The 11,613-nt window shown below is 39.3% G+C and overlaps 1 protein-coding gene across 2 annotated transcripts in view; it reads left to right on the plus strand.

Moving 5' to 3' along the window:
• The window catches only part of znf385b (zinc finger protein 385B), a 58,283-nt gene extending 48,452 nt beyond the window's left edge, over positions 1-9,831 (plus strand). For both annotated transcript variants that reach the window (XM_071480257.1, XM_071480248.1), the window contains exons 9-11: positions 2,222-2,406; positions 3,134-3,229; positions 3,493-9,831. In XM_071480257.1, the coding sequence (XP_071336358.1) occupies positions 2,222-2,406; positions 3,134-3,229; positions 3,493-3,759 (548 nt within the window). In that variant the 3' untranslated portion in view covers positions 3,760-9,831. The remainder of the gene's footprint in view (positions 1-2,221; positions 2,407-3,133; positions 3,230-3,492) is intronic.
• Positions 9,832-11,613: the final 1,782 nt, after the last annotated feature.

The following is an 11,613-nucleotide window of genomic DNA, read 5'->3' on the forward strand; positions in this document are numbered from 1 at the left end:
GTTGATCAATCTTTCACATGACACAAATCACCTCCCACACGCTGAGTGGGAAAGACAAACATAGGTGGCTGCACTCGCAGTGCCTCCATGCACAAAACCAGGTCCATAAAGAACTTGACTGGTCTGGACAGAGCCCTGACTTTGACTCTGCTCATTATCTTTGGGATGAGCTGAGCACCAACTGTGAGCCAGACCTTATCACCAAACATCAGTGAGGGACCTCACAAAAGCTTTCGTGGCTGAATAGGAGCAAAACCCTGCATCCAGGTTCCAAAATCTGGTGCAAAGCTGTAAGTCAGCAGAGTGGTTACAGCAGCAGATTGATGCCCAAGGCTTTGGAGTGAGATGTTCAGCAGCATTTGTTATATATGTACTTGGACACTGTAAAAGTAATAGTGCTTTCAAATGGGGTCTTGTTTACCACGTTTATAAGTGGAGTCAGTTTGAACACGCCAATGTTTCTTACTGTTTAGACTTTCTGATCGATCAGTGGACTTACAGGTTTGACTTTGGCTTCGGTTTTCTATTAACCCTGAATTAGACAAAGTTCAGTCGCCTAACTTTGATTGTTTGTGAGTGACTGAATGATGAAGTTTCACCACTGATCAGCCAAGTATTTGGCTTTTCCCATTAGCTCAAACAGTTTCTCTTACGTCATCATGGGTGTTTACAGCCAATCCACAACAGTTTCTGACCACTGTATTTCCTTTGTTTACCTCAACTGCAGAAGGTAACAGACCTTTATTTGAGGCAGTCTTGTGTTAGAGGCAGGTCTTTACTTCTAATCCCATCTGTTTTATATGTATAATTGATTATACAGGTATTTTTGTGTGAGTCCTTGTTTTGATCTGCTCCTGTTTGTCGTATTAAAGTTACTGCATTGTTGACACAAACTCAACACTTTGTGTAACCATTTCAAATTAAAAGCCCTCTAGCATTTTAGTGGACAGAAACCCTTTATTTCTTAACAAGACTTTCATTGCTGTGCCTACATTCATGCAGTAAGAGTATTGTCTTATTTCTCGTTCCTGGTGTTGTTGTTGTTTACACGTGATTCAGATTAGTTTCTCTATCTTAACAGTTACCAATGGCTTCTCTCTCTCCATCCCACTCTCGTGCTCTCTTTTGCTCGCGGTGTCTTATGTTAAGTTATTCCTCTGTCTCCTTCAGCAATAATGTTAAGCCTAATAAATCTAGTTTGTTTGCCATAATGGAGGCGAGGCTACGCTGGAAGTGTGGTTTTGCTTCCTGCCAGCTCCTGAGCGGCTAGGAAGCCAGGGCGGCTGGGTGACTGCCCATAATAAGAGGTGTAGGCGTAAGCCCACGGTCCACACCACTGCTGCCAACAAACTGTTGACAATAGCATAATTTTATTGTTGAATTTATTAAATTAAAGCAGTAGAAATGAACATTATGCTTAACTGGCATACACATGAAAGGCACCCGGAGTAGATCCTACTCTGCTCTATATATCCCTGCATCTGCTGACACAATTTACCGCTCCCCAAAGTGATAATGTCAGTGGCTTGGGTTGCATCGTTTACATATGTGAACCCAGTCCACGTAGACAACACCTTCTCAATGAATGAATTACTGGCACACAGAGGGACCCATACACCGTCCAGCCGACTATACCTAGTCCTGTTCAGTTACATAAACATCATGTGGTGATAGGCTGAAAGTAGAAATTATTTTGAAATCTCTTTCTGGTTTTGCATTCAGCTCCGAAATATAAGAACTGTTAGCAGCTGAAAAGTTTTTTTTTTTAATTAATGAAACCAAGGAGATAAACAATAAACAAACAAGAACATAGCAAAAATAGTATTATGAATTCAGTCAACTTTGAAATTAAAGATTTTCTCAGATAGCAGAGCGTCCTTGAATGCACCAACAGGGAGAGCTATCAACACAGTTTCTTCAACTGTGTTACCACATGAAGATGATTACCATATAATTATTTAATTTATATAATTAAAAATATATATAATTTCCTGCAAGTTTCAAGTCTGTGTTGGTTGAAAGTCATAGAAATGAAGTGAAACTAGTGTCTGTCTGGAGGGAGGGAAATCAGACTAAAAACTGATGGATTTTTAAAAGGGTTTGTTAATGGGATGACATGTAAAAAAAACAACATCAGCATGGCTTTATAGCTGCAACACCTATACTGACATTTTGTATCTCATTTCATAGAGGTTGTTGTCTGTGCATTTTATATTATCAGGTTCGAAGCACAAGACAATGCTGGAGGCTCGGAGTGGCGCAGGGCCAATCAAGGCCTACCCTCGACCCGGAGCCAAGCTGAAGAACGGCAGCAGCTCTGGACTGAAAGGCTCCGGCCTGCAGAACAAAACCTTCCACTGTCAGATCTGTGACGTCCACGTCAACTCTGAGATTCAACTCAAACAGGTAGAAACACACCGATGGCACAAACAGAATGAAAACATTATATTAACATTACTTCATGCAAATCCCAGTCCTTAATTGTTAACTTGTTTGTCTCTTCCTAAATAATTCAAATTAAGTCTAGTTATAGATACAATAGAGATTTATGCATCACCAAATAAAGGCAGGTTGCACCACACAAACTAGTTCATATGTAGAGATTAGTTGTTACTAAATATGTACATCCAGCACCAGGTGACCTGAAACTTGAGAACACGCTATATGATGTAACTGGGACGATTCATATTTCTATCTCCACTAGAATAAAATGGAAGCTCTATTTTATTCACTTGTTGCTGTGGTGAAGTGTAGTGTGGGAGCTTTTTTTCATTCACCGCGCACAAACTAAACTCAAAGTGAACGTACTTACAGTTGAATTCATATCTGTGAGTCTGAGTTCTGGCTGGGCCACTGGGACCTGTCCTTAAGACTCCCCAGCGTAGTCTTGGCACTATGCTTCAGATCACTGCTGTGCTAAAACTGTCACCCCAGTCTCAGGTCATGTGCACTCTGGAGCAGGTTTTCTTCATGGACTTCATCTGTATTGGGCTGCATTCAGCAAAAAGTGTGTGGAAAAAGGGGTCTGAATACTTTCTGAAGTCACTGTAATTTTCAAAAACACAGCCATATGAGCCGCAGTGTTTTCTGTCCATGTCCTCAGTCTGCAAATGTGTGTTTGTTGTTGTTGCAGCACATTTCCAGCAGGAGGCACAAGGACAGAGTGGCAGGAAAACCCAGCAAACCCAAATACAGCCCCTACAACAAGCAGCAGCGAAACTCTCTCACTGTAAGTGTCTCTCTACCACTCCACTTACTTTACTGCTCTGACCATATTTAAGTTCAGTGTTGTGCAGAATCAGGTCTGAAACAATATTAATAAACCAATCAATACAATATATAAATATTAATATACTCTCCTCCTCTGCTCTCCTTGTCTTGTCTTCTTGTCCCTTCATCCTGTTTCCTCCGCTCTCTTCTCCTTCTCCTCCTCCTATTTCCTCTCGTTGTTTCCTTTCCTTTTCTACCCTCCTTTTCTCCTCTCCTCTTTAGAAGGAGCTTGTGAAGCCCTCCCTCTCTCCCTCCTTCCTTTCCACTCCCTTCGCTCCTCCGCCCTCTTCCCTCACCTCCTCCATTTCGCTCCCTCCGTCCTCTCTCTCCTCTCCCCTCCTCACTCCCACCTCCTCACCCCTCACCCCTGCTATCTCTCTCCACCCTCGCCCTCCAGCCACCTCGTCCCTCTTCACCGCCCCCTTCCTGCGCCCGGCTCCTGGACCAATCAGAGCAAGTCAAGGATCGATTCTCTTCACGCCCTACTGATGTCAAAGGCGGTGGTGGGGAGTCGAACTGGTGACCTTTGACCTCTGACCTCTAGTTAGCTGAAGCTACAGGGGCAGAAGAGTCAGAGGAGACATCAGCTCTGCCATCATGGCTGCAGGGAATCAAACCTGCAACCTTCTCACCTGACTGAGGCTTCACATAGAGACATGAGAGGACAGAGCCTCCTCCTTCTGTCTGGATCAGACGTCTTTCTCTTAGGTCTGAAACCAGCTGAAGCAAACTGTGGCGATTTTATCCAAACTGGAAATGGACCTGTTGTTTTAAATAAACCACAGAGACGAATCCAAGCAGAACCAGAGTTGGGAACCAGTAACCAGGAATTTTATTATGCAGTCATGAAAAAAATCCAAGAGAAATTACAGAATTTCCATTTTCTAGAAAACAATAAGTGGTCCTGTAAACTTCATTGTTGTCTCCATGATGCACCAGAATCAGTAGATACAGGGCGTCCACCTCAAGGAAGATTAAGTGAAACAGTCAACGGGGGCACGGACACAGGGAATATTCACACTTTACTTTTTAACCTTATTACCAAAAAGAACCCCAAAGTACCTCATCATTGATAACTGTATATGTTCTTAATGGCAGCCTAAATCTGCTGAAAATAAAGCTGGAGTTTTCTTTACACATTTTGCTTCAACTGAGATGAATCAGAACCAGGATTCAGGAAAAAACAGAACTGAGAAGCAGAACCTAAAGAAATCTTAAAGGAAGATGGCAAAGACACACTGGCATCAGTGATTCTCTGTGTTTTGATTTTCAGTCTAAAGATGCAGCTTCAGTTGAGCCCAGACACAAAGGTGGACAAGAAAATCTGGACCCAGAACCTGGTTCAGGTGAAGTTGGGTCAGGTCCTCAGAGTTTGGAGGGGGTTGATTCTGTCCAAACAAACAACCAGCACAAAAAAGATGTCAGAAAACTCAGTCGACATCCTCCATCATCAACTATACTATTGCTATAACTACTGCAGCTGTCTTTATGTTGTATGTCTTTATGTCATCCCCTCAGACGTCCCGGCGCTCATGTTCTACACGTTCCTCACATACAGCATCTCGAGCAAACAAACTGCAAAGCGGAGAAAGAGAAATTAAAGGATAAAGCTGGTGTTATTCTTTATTGTTATTACTGCCAACAAATCCCATGAAAAGACCAAAACCAACAATGAATCAGTTAGTTTCTTAATTCTTTCTGACTTCCCTTCCCATTTTGTGGCATTTTTGGCTCTAAAATTCTACAAATATATGATTTCATTTAAAAAAAAAAAGGTTCAGTAATTTCTTAAAACATCTGAACAATGTAGGTTTAGCAAATGTTACTCGAACAGGATGAAATAGTGCATTTGTTGGGGTCTATTTAGAGTTTGACATCCAAAAAAGTGGCGATAGGCCCTAAACAACCTTAGCTTTCCCATGTGGATTTATGGCATCATAAAATCCAAATGAGAATCTGTTTTAACAGATCTGCTCCTTTTGGCAAAAACCCCAAACAATAATCCTTAACAGAGTTTCACATCAGGATTAATTCAGGACAATTTGTTGCTCGTGCTGTAAGTTTGGAAGTGAAATACGAGTGCATGAACTCCTCTTTTCTCCTTATGTCTGATGTCCAAACCTCTGTCTGTACCTGATGTCGTCCCTGTCGTCTCCACTGCCGCTGTGGTACAGACTCACCCTGGACTCTGGATCAGACTATTTCCTGGTTTTATAGTGAAGACGGCCCTTCGTGCTCACTGTTGCCAGGTGTGAACGCTCACTCTGTCGGTTTCCTTCCTCTCCGCCTTCCTCCTGCTGTCAATGAATCTGACCAGAACTTTCTGGAGTTTAAAGCATCTGAGCAGAACTTTTAACTTAAACTTTTATCATGATGAAGAACTTTAACACATCACTGGAACTTTTCACCACCTGAAACAGCAAAGAAACCTTTTCCTTAAATAAGCTCATTCACTTTCCATGATCAGAACAAAATAGTCACACTTCTCTGGTTGCTTTTCCTGTGCTCTGATCATTTATTGATAGTGTGTGTTGTAAATATTTACCAAAAGCTTTTTCACGACTTTCAAACAACTGCACGATCTACAGCACGATCGTGTTCAATGTTCATTCACTGAGGTATTTTTGTTTGTTTTGTTTGTTTTTATTTTGTTATCTCAAAATATAGCCCTATTGCACCTACTGTATTTTTTTTTTCATTATGACAGGAGCTTATGAGTATTTCAGACCAGATTAAATTCAGGCCATTTTGGCCAAATTAGCCTGAAGGGCGTTTACAATCTGTACAGCACACAACACCATCTATCCTTAGACAATCAATCCAGACAAGGAAAAACTCCCGAAAAAGTTAATGGACATAAAAATGCAAGAACACAGTAGGGATCCTTCTTCCAGGATGGACAGACATGCAGATGATGTGAAAAAGTTGTTAAACTCACCACCTATGTACATAGTGAATCCTGACACCCAGGAGCATGTAAAAAAAGTTAGAGCACTTATCTGAGTGTGCAGTATGTAATTACATCACGGCATCTATAGAAGGCAGCCATTTGTGTCCTCAGTCACCTTAAAGGGCTCAGATGCTATGTTTTTATCAAACAGTAAAACAGATGACTGATTTAAAACGTGGAACATCTGCAGGCTGGAGCTCAGTTCTTGAAGCTTTTATGAGACAAAACAACAACTTGTCAGCTGACATTAACCATAAACAGAATTTCAAAAGAAAACAGAAAAAGAAAATAAAGAATTAAAAAAATAACAACTTTACAGATGCTTTCCTATAATATTTTGTGTAGTGTCCTTTAGTGTTTTCTCAATGTTGCACTGTTCTGGTAGGAAGGTTTGGATCAGATTCAAACAGCCTCTCCAGCATGAACAAAATACTCAAGTTCAAATGCAGTATTTCAGCCAGCAGCAGCATTTAAAGTCTGGTGTTGTCACAAGTAGCAAGTCTGTGCTGCCACTGTAGTTATCTTGATGACTTAAATACATTTTTGAACCATGCTATTCTCATGTTGTCATACAGTTTGGCTGACGTAACACTGTACGGTGCCGATGTATAATGTTGTAACGACCCCATACTACACTATCATGCTAATGTGTAGCAATAAGTTTGACTAATATTCTCATTGTGTTTTGAAATGGAACCTCAGCTAGCTACATTTGCTAAAGAAGACTATGTAATGTGGCTGAAAGCTCAGAGAAAAGCTCATAAGTGGACCTTTTAGTTGAGGTTATTTTGTCACAACCCGATCATCCTCATGCATGAACCTCCATGCACAACATCAGGATATTGTTTTGTCTGTCCATGGCTTTCATATTATGGCTGTAATGAACACCACAGCCTCTAGCAGGACTTTTGACTGTTCTCAGACGGCTAAGAAAGGTCGTTGCTAGAAGATGGCTTTCATCAGTATCTCTAGACTTCCATGTCATACAGTTATAATGATCAGGAGGTTGTTTGACAGTCGTGAAAGGGCTTCACATAACCAGGTGAAACCATAGAAAATAATGTAGAAAACGTCACACAACATTAAAGATGAGATGTGAAGGCTCCTCCTCCTCTGACAGGAGCATTTGTTGTGAGTCTTGTCCACTCAGTCTGTTTATCTCCAGGTTCTGAAGACTCCTCTCTTATTGGCTATCAGCATTGTCCATACTTCAGCCAATCATCTGAGCTGAGTTTGACCTGAAGGAGAGTCACTTGCTCTGCTTTATGATTTATTGATTAAGGAGTATACAAAGAACTGAAGCAATGATATTCAAAATCTGATTGGTTGTGTTGAAAAAGCATGAAGTGTGATTGGTCAGAGTGATGCAGGTGTTGATGTGTGTCTTCTCCACACACTGAACCACATATGAAAATATTTTCCACAACTTTCCAAAATCTTTTGGGATTTTGTGGTTTTCCAAAACTTTTCAAGATCTGGAAAACACAATTTTCAAATTCCATGACTTTTCCAGGTTAATCATGACCATAAAAACCCTGCTTAAAGTATAGGGTCACATTTTATTTACAGTCAGTAAGGACAAGAGGAACAATTACATGACCAATAACTTTTGAAATGAATACGAGTGCTGTATAACGATAAACTTGAAAAAAATGTGAAACTATTCTTTAATGGGGAAAAAAAGCTAAAGAATAAATTTGCTGATTTTGTGGCTTTTTTTAAAATTCAACAGCAATATCTATTAATCAGTGCAATATAGTGTAAAGCATTTTTTTTACTTTATTTATTGGTCTTCAACAACATGCAAAATAAGATGTTTACAGATGGAATAAAAAATGTTATTCATTTTCAAGCAATAACAAATAAAATATATATTATTTGGGAATTTTCACTTCAGGTTGTCAATCCAAGCATTTCTTCATATTTTTATGTAACAGACAATAATGAAATGATAAAATGTATTTAAGTAGCACATTTACAAAGAGTTTTACTAAAAAATAGAAAACATTCAAAACTAAACACTAAAAAAAAACAAAAAAACGTACAAAAAAACAAAAACAAAACAAAAACAAAACAAACCTACGAAAACAATAAAATAAAAATAGTTTTGAAGCGGCTGAAAAGCCATTTCATGAAACTGGGTAAAAAGCTTTAAATGACATAAAGGAGCACAGTGTGGACCAGGCTTCACAGCTACAAGACTGGATCAGAAATATTAAGAATATAAGCAGAAACACTTGTGTCAGTACGATTCGATAATCAAACAGGAGGTGTTATTTTCTATGGTTTCAAATGGTCGGTATTTTCTTGTCTGTCTTCCTGCCTCCTCCTGAATAACTTGAAGCATCTCAGTCTTCCAATAATGAACAAACAGATGTAAGGACATTATGTGTGTGTGTATCTGTGTTTATCTATGCAGTATTTGGTCTCATGGTGCAGTAACTCTATCTCATCAACATGTAACTGTAAAAAAGACAAAGTGTCAAATCCATGTTGATGATGCTGATTAACCTCCACTGAGGCTGTTTGACAGCAGCTTGTTGAAAACAGAGCTCTCAGCTTTTCACTGAACTTCCTCCTCTGTCTAAAGATGTCATCATGATGCAATAATGTACAGATCAACTGCTGCTTTTCCATTCGCTCTGCTTCCTTATCAGCAATACTGAGGCCTAAGAGTCTCGAAACTAGTCCGAGTCTTGATACTGGGCCGAGTTGCAATACTGGAATGAAGCAAACAGGGATGCACTGTTTAACATGAAGCGCTGATTCTAGTTGACATGTTATAAACTTGTCAGCATTTCTATTCACACCGTCATAATGTTTTTGTTGAAAACTGCAAATGTGTGAGCTTTCGTGTGTGTATGTGTGTGTGTGTGTGTGTGTTTGTGTGTGTGTGTGTGTGTTCTCTCCATGTTTGGAGTGATTGTCCATCTGATTTAATCACTTTGCTTCCAAAATAAAAGCTCATTTTCCACTAACCCAGGTGACAGTAACATTGGTTACTGAATTTGAATTTTGTCTTTCAAAATTTTAAACTATAAATAATCACGAATCAATAAAGTTAAATTTCCAGCAGTTTTTTTTTCAAAATCTTCACAAAAACATTTTAAGGATAAATTCAGATTTTTGAACATTCAGGTTGTAACTGTGGTGATACGCTTCAGATTCAGTTTTCTAAAACAAAAGCTGACAAGTGCAGATTCAGTCTATTCAGCCAGTCATCACCATTCAAACCTTTCAGAGATTATCTTTAATGGAAACAGGTGAATTGCTCAGATTGGATCTGATGAAGCAAGGACCAGTCCAAAAGTGAAAATAAACAAATATGTCCTTTAGATTTCAGCTCAGAACAGCAGCGTTAAGTCCTCTTCAGACATGTTAAATAGCAACATCTCCTGCTTCAGAGATCTTCCGACCACTTCTTCATGTACAGTATTTATTCTCTGAACTTGTTTTTTATGATGACGACGATGATGATGATGATAATGATGATGATTATGATGCAAATTTGTCAGGTTGAGATGATATAACATTTCTCTCCTTATTATTTTGTTTCTGTAACTTTTGTTTGTTTTTGTTTTTTTTGTTTTCATTAAAATCTGCCGAACATCCTACATCAGCCCTACATTCTTTTTAAATCAGGACATTGGTTATTGGAGATATTTATTCATTTGATCTAATTTTGTAGTTTTTTCCCCCATGTAATCTCAACACAACTAATGTGACCTTAATGACCTGAGCTCTTAAACAGTTTCATGTAACCGCAATGAGTCTCATGTGACGTGAATGACTTTCAAGTCTTATGGGAGCTAAAAATGTGTTAGACCTCAACTGGTCTTTGGGACCTCAATAACTCTCATGTGACCTTAGAGACTCATCATGAGAATCTTCAAGGTCACGTGAGCTCACTGAGGCTACATGAGAGGTTACATGAGACTCTTATGAGACCTTTAAGACACGAATGAGACTTCTCATTTGACCCCAAAAATGTTCATGTGACTATAATAACTCTCCTTTCATGTCCACTAGAGGGCACTTAGCCTACATGAAGACCATGTTGACTCAGGAGTAACACTGGACTGAAATGTGTGGACAGGGTGGAGGGTTGATATGAGGAAGAGCTGCAGAAATTGAAACAGCTGCTGCCCAAAATCCAGTCAGCTACAGGAACTACATCTTTTGACCTTTTCCTCCTCAATGGAAAGCATTTGCTCACTGACACATTTATGATCAACACAGTTACTTTTTCACTAAACCACAATGACATGTTTACAACAGGCTTCCCACACTTGACCTTGGATGGTAACACAGTTAGCCCTGATGGGAAACTGTTCGCTCCCAGACTCCCCCCTCTGCAGACTGTGTTTCTAATAAGCTTGTAACTAAGAGCAACACAAGTCTGGGCAGACATATTATGTTGTTGTTTTTGGTTGTTGTTGATTAGCAAGTTATTATACAATTAAGCATTACCAATGAGATTTACCAAAAAACACATTCACATAAACGTTCACATACACTGCATGAATGTGTACTAGAAGTAATTTTGCATTGGCACAGCAGTCTGTAATACAAGTTAATCACAGGGACATCAGAGACACAATTGCAAACAAAATTAGGCCTAATAATAAAATTAAAAGATTGAATATGTGTAACAAGAACAATAGAAGAAAATCCAGCAATCATAAAAAAAGGAGCCATGGACAAACCAAAAGGAGAGTTTTATTGATTGACATGGGAAATTATATAAAAAGCACAACACAGGGAATATTTATGACAAAATAGCATTCAAGTTCTGGTGTTATTGAATGAACCACTGATATGATCAAGAAACTTCAGCCATTTCTTTACATAGTTATTCTGTTTATTAATCAGTCTAAAGGACAGAATCTGCCAACTCTACTTTTAACCTTAAACAATACACATGGAGACGGAGGTTGAGACGATGTCCACTCTTTAACTATGAGACTCTGACTAAGCATAAGTGTGTCTGGATCCAAAGGGCATCATGGGGAGCCAATGACTTGAATGGAGATAGATCACCTGGCATCAGTCTTACCTGAACCAGCTGGTACAGTTGAGATCACTGGACAGACAGAACTGGACTGGACCGGAGGCTTTTAACTGGTTTGATCATTTACTGCACAGTCGGTATCTGCTCTGTGGTAATAAATGATCAGGCCAGTTAAAAGGTGACGAGTCATCTTTAGTGCAGTGTTGTGCAGCTCTCACTGAACCAGCAGGTCATGACACCACCCGACACACATTGGTGACAGATTTGATTCCTTCCATGTGACCTGTAAGACTGCAGCATAGAAATAAATATTGGTAAAAATATATTTACATATTTACATATATACATACATATATTTACAATATATACACAGAGGCCTCTA

The sequence above is a fragment of the Trachinotus anak genome, unplaced genomic scaffold (genome assembly GCF_046630095.1).
Source record: "Trachinotus anak isolate AG129_WGS33_773 ecotype Australia unplaced genomic scaffold, CSIRO_AGI_Tana_v1 ptg000001l, whole genome shotgun sequence".
Classification (NCBI taxonomy): Eukaryota; Metazoa; Chordata; class Actinopteri; order Carangiformes; family Carangidae; genus Trachinotus; species Trachinotus anak.